Source organism: Carassius carassius, chromosome 22 (genome assembly GCF_963082965.1).
Source record: "Carassius carassius chromosome 22, fCarCar2.1, whole genome shotgun sequence".
Lineage (NCBI taxonomy): Eukaryota > Metazoa > Chordata > Actinopteri > Cypriniformes > Cyprinidae > Carassius > Carassius carassius.
The window spans coordinates 7,523,710-7,541,072 of record NC_081776.1 but is presented as its reverse complement, the minus strand read 5'-3'; the positions used below and the strand labels follow the sequence as shown (position 1 = coordinate 7,541,072).

General features: G+C 40.3%; 1 protein-coding gene across 3 annotated transcripts in view; it reads left to right on the top strand.

Annotated features, from left to right (window-relative positions):
* Window positions 1-16,443, top strand: part of LOC132098837 (neuroepithelial cell-transforming gene 1 protein-like) — a 33,089-nt gene extending 16,646 nt beyond the window's left edge. For 2 of the 3 annotated variants that reach the window (XM_059505054.1, XM_059505055.1), the window contains exons 3-11: window positions 2,571-2,633; window positions 13,227-13,502; window positions 13,959-14,021; window positions 14,204-14,300; window positions 14,380-14,456; window positions 14,541-14,798; window positions 14,894-15,064; window positions 15,345-15,531; window positions 15,629-16,443. In XM_059505054.1, the coding sequence (XP_059361037.1) occupies window positions 2,571-2,633; window positions 13,227-13,502; window positions 13,959-14,021; window positions 14,204-14,300; window positions 14,380-14,456; window positions 14,541-14,798; window positions 14,894-15,064; window positions 15,345-15,531; window positions 15,629-16,068 (1,632 nt within the window). In that variant the 3' untranslated portion in view covers window positions 16,069-16,443. Of the gene's footprint in view, window positions 1-2,570; window positions 2,634-10,247; window positions 10,549-13,226; window positions 13,503-13,958; window positions 14,022-14,203; window positions 14,301-14,379; window positions 14,457-14,540; window positions 14,799-14,893; window positions 15,065-15,344; window positions 15,532-15,628 lie in introns of those variants that run through there. The other variant, XM_059505056.1, reaches the window with a different exon arrangement.
* The last annotated feature ends 920 nt before the right edge of the window (window positions 16,444-17,363 follow it).

The following is a 17,363-nucleotide window of genomic DNA, read 5'->3' as shown; positions in this document are numbered from 1 at the left end:
TTGGATGACATGAGGGGTGGGTAAAGTATCAGGAAATTTTTATTCTGGAACTAATCCTTTGATGCATTTCACTTAATCATAAGGAAACTAACATTGTTCTTATGAAAGCGATTTGTTGTTTTGGCATTCACACAAAACATTTGTGGTTTTTTCTTCTGTAGCTTCTGGATTACTGTTACAATATGAGTCAGATTGATTGCAGAAGACACAGGAAGCAGCTTGAGACTTTATTATAGAAAATGAAAACCATGCTATTAAGTCTTTTTTGTAACGTTGACATGCTTAATGAAGTTGATGAGACTGCCTGAACAATTGATGAAAGTTAAAGTCGTGACATTTGCCAAGTATGGTAACCCATATTTGGAACTGTTGCTCTGCATTTAACCCATCCAAGTGCGCACAAACACAGCATTGAGTAAGGAACACACACACTGTGGACACACCCGGAGCAGTGGGCAGCTATTTGCTCCAGTGCCCGTGGGTTCAGTGCCATGCTCAAGGGCACTTCAGTCATGGGTATTGAGGTGGATGAGAGCGCTGTTCATTCACTCCCTCCCGCCTACAACTCCTGACAGCACTGAGACTTGAACCTGCGACCTTCAGGTTACAAGTCCGACTCTCTAACCGTTAGGCCACATCTGCCCCCTTGGAAATCTGTTTGGAAACAACAATTTTTTAAATTTCTATATTTCAACTACCGCATTTTTCGGACTACAAGTCGCACCTGAGTATAAGTCGCATCATTTCAAAGATAACTCATGATGAGGAAAAAAATATATATGTCGCACTGGACTATAAGTCGCATTTATTAAGAACCAAGAACCAAGAGAAAACATTACCGTCTACAGCCGCGAGAGGGCGCTCTTTGCTGCTCAGTGGTAGACTACAGGAGAACTGAGCAGTATAGAGCGCCCTCTCGCGGCTGTAGACGGTAATGTTTTCACTTGGTTCATTTCTCTCGGTTCATGTCAAATACATTTTGATATAAAGTCGCACCTCACTATAAGTCGCAGGACCAGCCAAACTATGAAAAAAAAGTGCGACTTATAGTCCGGAAAATACGGTACTAACTTTAAAGATTTCCTTTTCTTCTCTGAAACAACTTTTTTTTTTAGCTAACATCAGGCTCTCAAATTACAAAATACATGGCCTGTCTATCACTTTGACCTTTTCTTTGTTGATCTCAGTTTTCTTTCTTTCTTATTTTGAATCTTTAGTCTTAATTTTTACTTTTTTAGTTTACTTTTTAATGCTTTCTGATGTTGACCTAATTTTTTATTTACATACATACATACATATTTATCAAAATACACTAGCAATATCAGTGCCACTTGTAATCTTACAGACCATTAACCTTTCTGCACTCTCAGATAACACACTAAAGCAGCCACCTATCTCCGTTATCCATTAAAACATTTAAAACCAAACACCATGAGTAACCTGTGATTCACTCAGTAGCTCAGCTTCTGATTGGCCAGCAATCATTACTGTCAACTAAAACCCTCCAATGAGGGTTTAGATTAATTATCCCCCATTGTCTGTGAATGGGGATTTGCTAAATGATAGCTTGTCATTTATTGTTTTAGTGTGTTTGCCAACTTGTTTGCCATGAATGGGTATAATGTTAAATTAGCCTTATCTACTCATTACTTCAATGAAACTCGAGGTGAACTGGCTGTAGGGTGTTTGGTTTTGATCACATGACTTTACAAATTGCTTTCACCTTATAGGAGAACAAAGGGCTCTTCAAGGTTCATTAAGCTATAACTCTGCTACCAACTAAACTGTCTTAAATGGCCTGTATTGAGTGATTTTGATTAAGTGGTTTTGGGAAAAGTCATTAGGGCAATAACAAAGCACCGCCCTCTACATTGTGAGTAAATAAAAAAATGTGACGTCATCGTGGTGTTGCTGGAAGTTCACTTTGAGTGCATGCAAACTCATTTCGCATGGCGGTGTGCATGGCATTTTTTGTAATGTTCCACGCAGCTCCCCATCCAAAGGTGCAAGAGTTCAGGGTAATTTTTGGCCGAACATGCATGTCTGTGCTGGCGTTTGTATAAAACGAGCAGTATAATGTGAAGTTCAAACTCCCATCAGGTTTTATTTTTATTGTATAAAAAGGAATTATTAATTCATCAACTCATTCATCACAAGACAAGTACAGGCAAATGATTCTTCTCACCGGTTATTCCCGGTGATTTTAGAGGACAATTACACTTCATCGGCCCTTGTCGTTTCAAAGAACAGTACAACGGCGAACTCAAGTATAAAAGCCTTGTCTGTTTGGGAAGGTGCATGCGCAGTCAGCGGAGGCTTGCGAAGCGGAGCCAGGCAAAAGTATAATTCCTGCTTTAGGAGCTATTGTAACCCATAATATTGCCAGCTTTTGAGGTAGCACTTTGCATATTCTTCAGGAAACTAAAGGAAAACTGTAGAAGTTGACAAAAGAATGTCTTCCTTGGTTCCCCTCTCAGAGCCAAAAAGTTTTTGTATTCTTTGTAAGTCTCCCCTTTTATTTTAAATGTGTATTGTGCAACAGATTCTTATAGGCTGTTTTCTTTTTGCAGAAACGAAAGCGCAGAGAGAAGGATGATGCAGATGCAGTCAGTCTATGCAGCTTTGACTTCAAGGTAAGAAAACTAGCAAAACAACATGGGTTTTGCAAGGGCAGATTTGGCGCAACAGATTTTTCAAAATACACAAATCAAGAGGTCTTACTTTTTTTTAAATTACTCCCTGAAGTCAGTCTGTCCTCAGCATGTCTCAAAACAACATCAAAAGTCCCATAATAACAACACCATGAAAGACCTAAATTAAAAAAAGCTTCCCTCTGCCATATTTGACAGCAAAATCAGTAAGGACTTAATTAATATGCGCTGTAGGGCTTTGCCGATCGTTATGCGCATCTCGTCAGTAAAGCCGGTTCTCTAATCAGCGGTAAATTCCCTCAGGTGCGTGATTTCACGTAGAGCAGCTGTTACTACACAGAGCCGTTGTTAACTGAGAAGATGCGCAAATAAACGCTGAAAATGAACGTGGATTTGCGCATCTTCTCAGTTAACAACGGCTCTGTGTAGTAACAGCTGCTCTATGTGAAATCACGCACCTGAGGGAATTTACCGCTGATTAGAGAACCGGCCTTACCTACGAGATGCGCATAACGATCGGCCGATCGTGTTCAGAGCAGCCCTAATGCGCTGCTGTGTAAACTAACAAGTTCTGTAATTTGACTCTGCACTGATCTTGACTTCTCTGTTTTATTTTTATACTTTTCTCCATCTGAAAGGGATCAGTTGACTTATAAGTACACATCCATAGCAACCCAGTGTTTTTTACGGTTTAGTAAGAAGTCTCACTGAGCACACCCAGATCTTCTGTACTTTGACAGACAGGAGAACAATATATCTGAAATGAGTTTCATCAGTGTTGCGCTTTCAAGATGAGAGAGCTCTGATTCACCAGAGCCTTTATGCTTTAAGGAATGGAAAAAAAGCTGAGGTTATTACTAGTGCTGGGCAGTATACCGGTTGATCACGAATACCGGTGTTTATTTTTCTTATGATATAATTTTTTTAAATACCGCAATACCGGTGTTATTTAAATAATCTGTTACTCAGACCCAGGCAGTGCACTGCATGAGACAAAAGAGTAATATAGCCAAAACCAACACATAGCCGCTCAACATCTACTGTACAGTCGTGGCCAAAAGTTTTGAGAATTACATAAATATTGGAAATTGGAAAAGTTGCTGCTTAAGTTTTTATAATAGCAATTTGCATATACTCCAGAATGTTATGAAAAGTGATCAGATGAATTGCATAGTCCTTCTTTGCCATGAAAATTAACTTAATCCCCAAAAGAACTTTCCACTGCATTTCATTGCTGTCATTAAAGGACCTGCTGAGATCATTTCAGTAATCGTCTTGTTAACTCAGGTGAGAATGTTGACGAGCACAAGGCTGAAGATCATTATGTCAGGCTGATTGGGTTAGAATGGCAGACTTGACATGTTAAAAGGAAGGTGATGCTTGAAATCATTGTTCTTCCATTGTTAACCATGGTGACCTGCAAAGAAACGCGTGCAGCCATCTTTGCGTTGCATAAAAATGGCTTCACAGGCAAGGATATTGTGGCTACTAAGATTGCACCTAAATCAACAATTTATAGGATCATCAAGAACTTCAAGGAAAGAGGTTCAATTCTTGTAAAGAAGGCTTCAGGGTGTCCAAGAAAGTCCAGCAAGCGCCAGGATAGTCTCCTAAAGAGGATTCAGCTGCGGGATCGGAGTGCCACCAGTGCAGAGCTTGCTCAGGAATGGCAGCAGGCAGGTGTGAGCGCATCTGCACGCACAGTGAGGCCAAGACTTTTGGAAGATGGCCTGGTGTCAAGAAGGGCAGCAAAGAAGCCACTTCTCTCCAAAAAAAACATCTGGGACAGATTGATCTTCTGCAGAAAGCATAGTGAATGGACTGCTGAGGACTGGGGCAAAGTCATATTCTCTGATGAAACCCCTTTCCGATTGTTTGGGGCATCTGGAAAAAGGCTTGTCCGGAGAAGAAAAGGTGAGCGCTACCATCAGTCCTGTGTCATGCCAACAGTAAAGCATCCTGACACCATTCATGTGTGGGGTTGCTTCTCATCCAAGGGAGTGGGCTCACTCACAATTCTGCCCAAAAACACAGCCATGAATAAAGAATGGTACCAAAACACCCTCCAACAGCAACTTCTTCCAACAATCCAACAACAGTTTGGTGAAGAACAATGCATTTTCCAGTACGATGGAGCACCGTGCCATAAGGCAAAAGTGATAACTAAGTGGCTCGGGGACCAGAATGTTGAAATTTTGGGTCCATGGCCTGGAAACTCCCCAGATCTTAATCCCATTGAGAACTTGTGGTCAATCCTCAAGAGGCGGGTGGACAAACAAAAAATACTAATTCTGACAAACTCCAAGAAGTGATTATAAAATAATGAGTTGCTATCAGTCAGGATTTGGCCCAGAAGTTGATTGAGAGCATGCCCAGTCGAATTGCAGAGGTCCTGAAAAAGAAGGGCCAAGACTGCAAATACTGACTCTTTGCATAAATGTCATGTAATTGTCGATAAAAGCCTTCGAAACGTATGAAGTGCTTGTAATTATATTTCAGTACATCACAAAAACAACTGAAACAAAGATCTAAAAGCAGTTTAGCAGCAAACTTTTTGAAAACTAATATTTATGTAATTCTCAAAACTTTTGGACACGACTGTACATGCATGTATCAGAACATGTTGCAATTTATAAATGAGAGTGACTCCTGGTTAACATGTATTAATGGGTTGTGTTTCGTCACTATTTAGAGTGGAATTCTTTACAATATTCACTCATCATGACAGTAAAATAGTAAAATACAGTGATATTAATTTTTGGTCATACTGCCCCCCACTAGCTATTACACAAAAACAACAACTCGTAACAAAATTTCCAGCATTGGCAAATAGAATATTTTGTAATAGCATTTGCACAAACTAAGAAGTGTCATAATGTTGTCTTTAAATGGTCACAATTAAGGGTCTTACTCCATGACTAATTTAACTTGTGTAGCTTGAAGTCTGATCAGATTGCGATATATTGTTTAAGTCTGTGAGAATGAGAAGGAAAGAGGCTGTACGTGTTTGGGATGTGTCCTGACTCTGTTTTGTGTCTGGACCGAGGGGTGTGTTATTAGTTACCTGCTCTGTTTGGTGGCAACCACCTCTGTTGAGGGTGCATTGACTCAATTGTAGTTAAATATACTTGTGATCAGGATGTATGTGATTTTTATTGTTTATTTTTTGTATTTTTTTGTAGATGTTTGAGAGTTTTGTTGTTGCACCAAAATAAGAAATTACTTAAGCAAATTATGGTTCCACACGTTTAGCGAACGCACTGTACTGAAAAAACTGACGACAAAAAAAAAACTGTTTTACTGCAAGTCACATTGTGACTGATTTTGTGTTTCAGTTTCATTCTCTGTATTTATAAGAGGATGTTGCAAATGACTGTCAGGAACTGACATTTATGACCCCTTTTGAGTTCTCCATAAATTAAATTAATGCCATATGAGTGGGGTAGGGAATGTCTGGTAACATATTAAACCATTGAAGGACATATTCAGTTCAGATAAAGGTTTTCACAAAACAAAAATTATAAACATCACATTTCTTCCTTATATAAATATAAATTATTATATTAATTAAAAAAATATATATTTTATAAATCTTTTATATTTTAAAAATGTAAAACTGTATGTTTTCTGCATAAAAACATGGTCCATTTTCGCATTGGTCTGAACAAAAACAGAAAACAGGCTTTTCAGAATCGAAACTAAATCCTCCACCATCATCTTTTCTGTCTCATCTCACTCTTCGTGTCAGTCAGCTCGACTCACTCTCCTCACTGGATAAATTAATGTTTTTTATCACTATAAAAAAAATCTAAACGACGGTGGGGTCAGTGCCGTGGTGGGCAAGTGACATAACCGGTGTTGCGGCTTAACAACGGTATCACAGTCAGCACCATCTAGCGCAGCAAGCCTACCGGTAACGTCTGTACACAAAAGATGCACTGCAATCACTAATGCTTCATTATCAGGCATTATAAAAAAGTTTAAATGAAAATGCCATCAAAACCTTTCTGAAGAGAACCTGTTCCCTTCAGAGATACTTTCATATAAAAAACCCCACACTGCATTTTGGCTTTGAAATGTGTAGTGTTCTTATGTACTCAATGAAATCATAGCCTTTTGATGCTTAATCGTCACATAATCCCTAATCATCCATTCCCAAATGCAGGACCTCTTGAATTATTAAGACCTTATTCCTTTTAAGGTATTTCCGACTTTATGGCCTTAAATTTGATGCAATTAAATTTAAGACCTTAAGGACCCGTGAGAACCTTGTATTTATTAGAGCCCGTTCGGCAGGACTGTGATGCATTTTGGTAGCCTGACTGAAAGACACAATAGCCCCAAGACATGGGGCTAGCGATTTTGTGAGCTCTGCCACTTTTCCACTGGGGCTGGAGCCGTTCTTTGGCAAAAGGTGGCACTTGTTTAGAACCGGCTCGTGTTTCCACTGGAAGGGAGTAGGGATGCACCGAAATGAAAATTCTTGGCTAAAGCCAAACAAAAAGAAACACTAGGCAGAATACTGAACATGGCTGTCGATTTGTTTTGCCTTTTTTTTGACCTTTGCATTAATTACATTTCCAAAATGTGTTTTTTTTTTACTGATTTGTCCTGCTTTCTAATAAAAAAAATCAATTACAAAACAACAATTTTAAAATATTTACTTAACACTGAATATATTTTTTTTACATTCTAGCAGACATTTTACCAACAAAGCTCAATTTAACCTAAATTAATAAGTTGCTGAGCAGAAGATACTTTTAAAAATATTAGAATATATTACAGATCCCAATTTGAACACTGTGTGTGAATGTTATAATATCATCACCAACATCTGACGTTTGTCTCTTCTGCCGCCCACTGCTGAACTTACATATTGAATTGTTGTCCTTAATTTACCTGAACTCTGACAGCTTTTAAAAATAGCGCCTTTCAAACTGCGGTCTGTAGTGGAAGCTCTGCCTACTGAAATCATATGTTTCCTTGTTTAAGACCAGCAAGGTCTTGGGGTTGATTCAGAACCAGGATTTTTTAAGTAGAAAAGTACAGCCTGGATCCCATTTGGGCTTCAGCTCTGGCACCAGCCCCGGTGGAAAAGCGGTGTGAGCATTTAATTTTTGTGCTATATTCCAACTCTTCAGAAGCCATAAAATAGCTTTTAAATCAACTACTTTCTTCAAAATGTCTTATTTTTCTCCACAGAAGAAATGTATACAGGTTTGGAATGTCATGTTGGTGTGGCATATTTACATTTACATGATGGTTATCGTGTTTACATTTTGTAAGCATCATGGAGGAAAATGACCGATAAGATCCAGAATGGTTCCACAGAAATGGAAGATGGATAAATGAGGGATGGGTCATGAAGCAATTGATAGAGTGATTCCAGAGTAAAACAGTTGCTGTTCCTGTGTTGGTGTACACTTACGTACTCAGACGTCACATGCTACTACAGCCTATTCCCAGTACAGGCTTGTCTTGTAGCCACTTCTGTGTTAAGGGACAGGAATACTTGGTACCATGTGAAACACAGTTTCCTACACACTGATGAGAAACGGAACACTTTCAAAGAACTTGGACAGAAGAGATGATCTACTGAGCTTTATCGTATGGTGTTCTTTATTTTGATAATCAAAGTCTTTACAACTAGATAATGCATCCTGGTGGAATTTAATTATCCACCAGGGGGCAGCACCACAATCCACTTCACACTTCCACTCACTGCCTATTCAGCAGAGGTTTATCAGATTGTAGCAAGTTAGCACACATTTCCCCAGTAGGCAAGCTCACACATGGCCCGCATGGAGTGCGTCAATTTTTTATGATGGTGTTTAGCACTGAAGTATGAGTGCTGTGTTTGTGCTTCACACCCAGATCTCCAGCTGTCATGTGTGTCGAGGTGTTAGCCTGCAGGGGGTGCAGGCTGAGCCGCGCTCTCTTGCAATATGGCTTCCACACCTCTTGTCAAAACACGCCAAGAACAGTATGAAAGTGTGTCCACATGGGATAAGTAAAGAAGGGAACCCTGTTATTGATTTTTTGGGAGATTTATATTTAATTATTAGCACTTGTATCCAAAGAGACTTAGAAATGAGCAACACAAATTATTTATCATAAGGAGGAAATAATGTGTTGGCAATAAAGTTTAAAACGTAGTCCAGAATAGTACAGTTTATTACACCGTGTATCTGAAAATAAGTAATATGTTAATTATTTAGGGTTTAAATTAAATTATTATTAAATTATTAAATTATTTAGTTTGTAAATGTAAATATTGCATATATATACACACACACACACATCTACATACATACATACAACTGTAAAATGTATACACCCGCAATTTTATACAAGTTTGGCAGAAAAAAAGTACACACACACACGGATACATATACAGTTGTGAAAATAGGTAGTATAATAATTTGGATAACATATATATATATATATTTATATATATAAGTATATATATATATATATACTTTATTATCAAATAACCCTGCTTCTTTTTGACCCGTCCACTGAGCAGTGGAAGATGTCCTGATCTAAACACACTAATGCATGTCCTGTTTCACACTCTTGTATTGACACAGGAGGGAGAGCTTTGAGTCTGCACATCGTTCATCTCCATTTGCTTAGCCCGCACCCCAAGCCTTTCGCACTTTTTAACACAAATCTCTCCTAAAACAAGCTGATGCATCATGCTAGTCCATTTGCGCAGCTGAAGTTAACACCTCTGCTGACAGTGTGGGAAGGTAGCAGTAAAAGATTTGGGTCTGTAGTGAACATACCCTTAGTGGCTTTTTGGTCACCCAAATGTGGAGGTCAACGGCTGTGCTGTTTTGTGTACGCTGGGAAAAATAGAGAAAGCAGCTTTTGTTAAGCAGGATTTGCTTATGGCGTGGTCTGAGTCAGTTTCTGGTTTAGACCAGTGAACTTTTTGATTTATCACACCTCCAATACACAGACAGCCACCAGTTCACTGTGGCTCCTTCAGCCCTGATTGATATTGTAATTGATCACCCTCCCCCCCAATGCTAATGAGTGGGTGATAATGACTCAGTTTTTCATCAGACAGATCTATCAAAACCAAGCAAGTATGCCTGTACTTTACACCCTTCATGTAACTCAAAGACATACATAAACCAATCCACATTGCAAATAGAAACAGACTTGCTTTCACTCACCATAAAGCTGGACTGTTCATTTTATCTTAAAACTTTTGATGTAAACTGGGGAATATGGGAGGTTTGCTTGGTTAGTTTGTTTTAAGGTCCAATATTTTTAAATTAGGGTTTTTAAGAGAGAAAATTAGTTTATGAAAATGAAAATGATTATTTAATAAACAAGATTTTACATAAGGTTTAGAAGCTCTCTAGTTTTATAGACCGTGAAATGTTTTGTTAATACATTTCTGATTTGGTAACATCTAGTAGACAAAATCTTGCTTTGTTGATTTGAAGTTGCAGAGATAGCCAGGTTTTCTCAGACTTTGTTTCTTCAGATTCTTTTACATATCCCCTCCTCTGTCATTGGTGAGTTTACACACTGACTCCGCCCCTTTCAAAACTCTGTATATGAGCACTCCCTACCCCTCACATCCCTAGAACAAAGTTAGAGATTGTTAGAGCACACACACCGAGAGTGTGTTTAGAAGTTAGAAAGCTCCGCTCAGGCGGACAATCACGAGTTGGCGGGGGGCAGTTTTAGACCCCTTATGTTAAATCACATATTTATTTAAGAATCACTTGTGGATTATTGCCAACCCTTGGAAATAACAGAAACCAACCAGTGGATTTTATTGAAAGAAATGGTGGCTTACGATGAACCTTGTGTGGTACCTATCAAACGGACTTTACAGAAGATAGACTACCAGAACCAGACTTACAAAGAACTAGAGGTAAGACCCAAAGGCGCTTAATCACAAATTCTGTCCTTTTGTTTGCTTTGCTCCTTGTCTTGCCTGATAAAAACATTTGAGTGCCCTTCACTGTCTTTATCAGTGAAGTCAGAACCTTGCCCTGTTGTTATCTCGTACACACACTTGCCTGTGTGTACGAGAAGTAAGGCACAGGTGTGTTTTTCAAGGGTGAGACTTGAGTGAGTGATCTGCAAATAAACAAGGCTAAAGGCTTCTCACCTATAGTCATCCAGTTACTGGTTTACATTTTAACTTTTTTTGAAATGGTCTTTGTCGGTTTGTGATTGTGGTGGCAAAAAAAATTATTTGTGAGAGCATGCAGAGATGAAGAACATTCCAACTGTCTTAAAGCAATCACAGCCCCTAGCTCATGTGTGTTAGAGCAATGTTCTTATTTAGAAATGCATTTAAGACGCAGAAAGAGGCCTTTATCGCACTTCTCTTCAGCAGGCTTCTGTTCCTATTTGCGGTTTCATTTTAGATTCGGAAGTGGCCACAGAAATGTTTTAGTTGTCGGGAAGGCTAAAGCAGAAGTAGCAAATTATGAATGAATCAGGAGATTTTTAGGAAGTTGTGGCTCAAGGCTGAGGGACAGTTCTTTAAATACAATTTGGTTCTCCTCATTCATTTTTTTTATTACAAATTTTGTTTGACTCCCAGGTAATCATTTGCATGGCTTGCCATCATATGGATTTTGAGGAAAGAACAGTAAAAAAATACCATAGACTTATCTTTTTTAGTGACAGCTAATAATAACAAAATATTTAATGTACCAATAAAATAAAAATATTTTGCATGTTAAGAATAAAAAAGACAATATATTACTCATTATATTACAAAACATTATGTTTTCCTTTATTTTTGGGGGCATTCCTAATGGAAAGTATTATCAGATTTAGCCAACTTCTAGTGACAATTTTGTCCCCAATTTAAATTGAAGCAAACACACTCACACATTTCTAAACAGCAGAAGTCTAAAACATTGGTTATTGTGGGGGAGGCTTCCCCCTGCTATGTTCTCCCAATTCAACTCTGCCAGGGGGTCCCCAAGACTCAACACAACCAGACATAGCCACACTATCAGTCTGTCTATCTGCCTACACGTTGCACTTTCCACTAGATAATCTACAATTTCTAAAAAGGGAGAGAGAGAGAGAGAGAGAGAGCAGGAGTGTTTATTATTGAAGGGTTTCCCTAAACAGCGGGAAGAGTGCAATGGGCAGCAACAACACTGATTATTTGCTTTGAGCCAGTGATGGCTCACACAGGCACTGCTGTGCTCATTTGAATTCAATTTTTAGCCAGACTGCTTCCTCTAGGTCAATCTCCCCAACATCTTGTGTTTTTGGCCACCGGTAGAGAAGGTTCAGATGTGGTCTTCATGTTTACTTGGATATGTTACAGCAAAGGAAGGGTGGGCAGGCGGATCTGGGTGGTCAAGTCCAGTTGGGCTTGGGCAACAGTTGCAGTTCCTGCTAAAATGAGTTTGTAGATCTGCTCGGCAGCTGTCTCCGCTGGTCAGTGGAATGGTTCCTTGGTTTTGCTTTGCCAAGATGAGAACAACACATCCTTTTTATATGTATATACTTTCAGCAGCTGGGAAACAATCCAGTATTGGAAAATCTATTGAAATGTGCATATTTAAAAAGTGCAAGCACATAGTGCTTTTTGTTCCAACTGTTTGAAAGACGCAAACTCTATTTTGATGACAAAGCGCACATTGTTCCAGGAATGCTAGGAGAATTTTTCAGTCAGATTTCTAGAGTGTAAGATCAATGTCTCAGATCTCACTTGCTTTGACCCCCACCCCCCCAGGTTTTTTTTAAGTTGACTGAAGGCCCAGTCATTATGGATATAGTGTTTGAGATTGCTCACCTCCCCCTCTTCCAGGGGGTTCAGGTGTGTCGGTCGCTCTCACGCAAGGGCTACAGGGCCTGCCTCAACACGATGCCATAAACAGTTCTAAATAGAAGAAAGGAGGGAGAGCAGCAGGGTAGAGGGGAGTTGAGTGCACCTTGTTTAAAGACCTGGGTCAAATCTGTAATTCCCCGTGGTGGTCCATATGACCCACATAAATACACACAACCAACAGCTCTTAAACTTCTCCTTGAGAGAGCAAATTTATTTCTGTTAAGTGAACAACCACCCTGATCAGGGGGCCTGTTTGCTATAGTTAGACTATGATGTCGAGTGTGTGGGTCATCAGAGTGGGACAGCTGACTGGAGTCTCCTACATTCCAGTCATACCTCTTAAAACCTTGGTCTATAGGGTCGCAGTCAGAAAGAGGTCTTTGTTCGTGATTGTATTTATAATGTATATTTATTTATTTATTTTTTGCTGAGGGGGTCAATCTCACATGACTGGCATAACAGCTGCTCACTCCGGAGGCTGGAGTTTCCGCCTAGCTGTCTGTCGCCCAGGAAACACCAATCATCCTGACCTCCGTTTCACCCCTTCACACCCGCAAACAGTGGAGTGTGTATACAGTGACTCTTACGATAGCCTCTGTTTACATGAAGCAGCAACTTGTGCTCTATTCTTGATTTTAGCCTTCTCGTGTTGGCAGTTGTGCAGTTAATTAAGCACTAAGGAATCTGTTGTGATCAGTAAGGGGTGATTAAATTTTAACGTTTATTTCCATCCTTGTGTTTCATAGGAACCTTGTACTAAGCGTGTGCGGCCTCTCGGCCGAGTGACCTCGCTGGCGAACCTCATCTCGCCCGTAAAGAGTGGGGCCGTCCGACGCTTCGGGCAGACCCTCCAGGCCTCGTTTCGGGGTGACGGGCGGTCTCCGGGCGTGCCCCAGCAGAAACCCTGCAGCAAGGCCGCGGCTCCTACGCCACCCAAGCGACGCAACAGCACACTCTGGTCTGAGACCCTGGACGTTCATCAGAAAGGAACCTTTTCCTCCAAAGAGATTAAGAGACAAGAGGTGAGTACAGTCGGAGATATGGAATCCAGACAGCACTGAGAAACCCAGACTATTAAATCCACTTTCAGTCCCCCTGCCAGATGCTACTGAATCAGGGCTGTGTGACTTTTTAAACCTAAAGGCCTGGGGCTTGGAAAGTGCTCTGATCTTCCTCTCATTCAGTTTTTAGTCCGCCTCACTCTACCTCTCAGTTTGGCTGTTTTTTTTTTGCCGTGTGTTCTTGGCACACAGTCCGGCTCAGAGTCAGACATACAGTGCTAACACAGACTGGCCAGTCTGACACACAAAGCCTTCACCTCTCATTCACAGCTAGAACTAGCAATCAGACATTACAGCAAACTGTGAGCCCCTCAAATATTTCCCACCAAACAGAGGAATCAGACAGATTTGTAGGGGCTTGACTAAAATATCCCAAATAAATGATTTGTTATGAATGTGATCCTTTTGTCTTTCCAGGCTATTTTTGAGCTGTCTCGAGGTGAACAGGACCTGATTGAAGACCTGAAATTAGCCCGAAAGGTAGGTCCATTTCAATTTTTTTTTGCTAGAACATTCAAAACAAGCAGACTAAAAAAGCTTTTTTGCTGTGCTTTGAGTCAGATACGTTGGCTCGCTTCCCTCCTCCATTTATAGCCAAAAATGTCTCTCTGTAAAATTAGACTCTGCTATTATTTACTCATTTTCTCATTTTGTGTGTCCAGGCTTACCATGACCCAATGCTAAAACTTTCCATCATGACCGAGGAGGAGTTGACAGCCATCTTTGGAGACTTGGATGCTTATATTCCTCTTCATGAAGGTGAATATTGTACACAACATCTTATTTATTTTAGTATATATGATGACAAATAGTGCTAACTTATTCTTTACCCAATCAGATCTTCTCGCTCAGTTGGCGAAGGCTACAGGCCCAGATGGCACAGTGGGACAGATCGGCAAGATTGTTGTGGACTGGGTAAATATCATTTTCATTATTATGAAAGACACATTAGCTGTTGAGCATGGTTAGATTAAGACTAACTCTCGCTTTCCTCCACAGCTGCCAAGGTTAAATGCGTACAGGGCATATTGCAGTAAGCAGCTGGCCGCCAAAGCCTTGCTTGACCAGAAGAAACAGGACCCAAGAGTTCAGGACTTCTTACAGCGCTGCCTTGAGTCACCTTTCAGCAGGAAACTAGACTTGTGGAGCTTCTTAGACATCCCTCGCTCACGACTGGTCAAATACCCCCTTCTTCTGAAAGAGATTTTAAGACACACACCACCAGATCACCCAGACACAGCAAGCCTTGAGCAGGCGGTAAGTACGAACACAAATCTAGCAACCGTAGGCTTTCAGCTGGAGTCATTTAAGTGACATTTGGTGTTAATGCAGCCTTTGTTCCTTGTCTCCAGATAAGCATCATTCAGGCCGTGTTGGCTGACATAAACATGAAGAAAGGAGAGTCCGAGTGTCAATACTATATCGATAAGCTGGAATATTTGGATGACAGACAGAAAGACCCTCACATAGAGCAGTGCAAGAGCCTGCTTTGCCATGGGGAACTTCGCAACAAAAGTGGCACGGTGAGTTTTTGTCTTCAATACAAACACACCCATAACCGAAAATGGGGGGTAAATTACTTCTTTCTTTTAATCTTTGGAAATATAAACACAAAAGCCACCATATTCCGAATAAGGCCATTAGAGGGAAGGAATTAGCTCTCTTTTTGTCTCTTAAACACATGACACAATGACAGGGGAATCTTTGAGAGCACCAGGAGAGAACATTTTAATACTTGCAAATCAGTCCAACAATAACTCAGTCAATAACCTGATCTCTCTTTTTCCTTTGCCCTCTTTTTAGAAGTTGCATGTGTTCCTCTTCACGGAGGTTCTGGTCTTGACCCGGCCTGTGACGCGGAATGATCAGCATTGTTTCCAGGTGTACCGCCAGCCAATCCCAGTGCAGGATCTCATATTGGAAGACCTGCAGGACGGAGATGTCCGCATGGGTGGCTCATTCCGAGGGGCTTTTAGTAATGGTGATAAAGGTAAGGCTGATGCCTCTAAACACCATGCTGATCACATATTTTCCTTTAGTCATTTTTTGTTTCCGTTTGGTCATTGGAATATCTTTTTTCTCTTTAGCCAAGAACATCTTCCGGGTACGCTTCCAGGACCCATCTCAGGGCCAGTCCCACACACTGCAGGTCAATGACATCTTCCACAAGCAGCAATGGCTCAACTGCCTCCGCACTGCCATGTCAACCCAGAAAGATTCGCCACTCCATGAGGACGAATCCTTGTCCACCCCTGCAAGTAATGACGTTTGCACCAAACGGCACTCATCTTCTGTCTCCACCATCATCCATTTGGAAGAGACAGATGAGAACTGTCCACGGGCCGCTGCCTCCGCCCCTTCCTCCCCCAGCTCAGAGGAGCCCCCGAGTCCCACACCCTCTGCAACCTCCACCCTCTCCTCGTCCTCTTCATCATCTTCAATTTCCATCCACTTCCAGCCCCACAAATCCAAAAAGGACAAGCGTTCAATCTGTTCATTGGGTAAGAGGAAGGAGACCATGGTGTAAAGACTGAGCTATCCCAGGGTGCACATGGAGTGGCACCGTGCGGAGTACTTGTATTTATGTGCGTGTATGGACTGTGTGTTTCTACAGCAGTGTTTCTGTGTTACTGTCCACAATGGCAGCTATTATTACCAATCCCTCCCCCGAAAACCCTCCCAGGTCCACGTGGGCCGCACCAGTACCAGAAAGACAGTATTTGTGAGGCGACTGTGTGGATCTCAAGGGATTGAAGACACATCCCGCACACTTTTAATCACCATGCTGATTTGTGTGAAAGAGCAAGATCACACATCTAGTCTTGTTTACTGTTAGTTTGGTAATATTTTATTAATATTGATTTTTTTTTTTTTGTGATTAAAGTTTCACTTTTTTTTTTTTTTTTTACTTCTCAATAATATATTTACTGTAGTCTTTTTTTTTGTTTTTATTATAAGCACTGTGTTTAGCTTTTAGAGGGGAAGAATACCCACTGAGAAAAAAAGATGAAATATCCAAAGCAATGAATAATTACTAAAAGACTGATTCATAGCTCTGCTGGAAGGCAAGTCTTACAAGTACATTCCCATGAAACAGGTGTTTTATCAGCTCCATTTTATATTTAAATCAGATGGTTTAATTATTTATCAGGACAAAATTGTTTTGTAGCAATATGATTTTAAACTGTCCGAATGGAAAATTTGCTATTTTGTTCATGCAAAAAAATCAAACCTGAGCCGTATGTTTTCCACCCCTGAAAATGATGGATGAATATTTCAATGTAGCATCTTGCATGGAGCTTTACTTGTTGAGTCCTGCCTTTTATTATCATGAGGGCCCAGTGCATGTACATGCTTGTCAAAGCAGAAAGTTGATGTAGAAATGGACTGTTGGGTAGAAGAAAAGTTGAATGTTGAATGAGGGCTTGAGAAATGTTGATGTGAGATTTAGAAGGAACTTTGGAATAGAGTTGGATACAACTAGATGGACTTGATGACTGGCGCTACTATTAGCAACCATTCATTGGCATTGGTTTGCGGTTATTTTTATTTCCGTAGTGTCTTCATGAAGTAGAAAGGTTTGATACACTGGTTTAAAAACCAAGGTATCGTTTTGAGAAGGAAAATGAAAGTATGTTTGGAAGAAATTAACTGTTAAAGAAGGTTAAAGTATGTTATGACTACTGTAAATGTTTGTAAATTAGAAGGATGTACATTATTGAGAAGGAGTGCGGTGGCCTGTGTGTACAGTATGTGGTGTAAAAATCAACTATTAAAAGAACAATAAAGTCTGTGTAAGATTTGCACCTGACAACTGAGTTC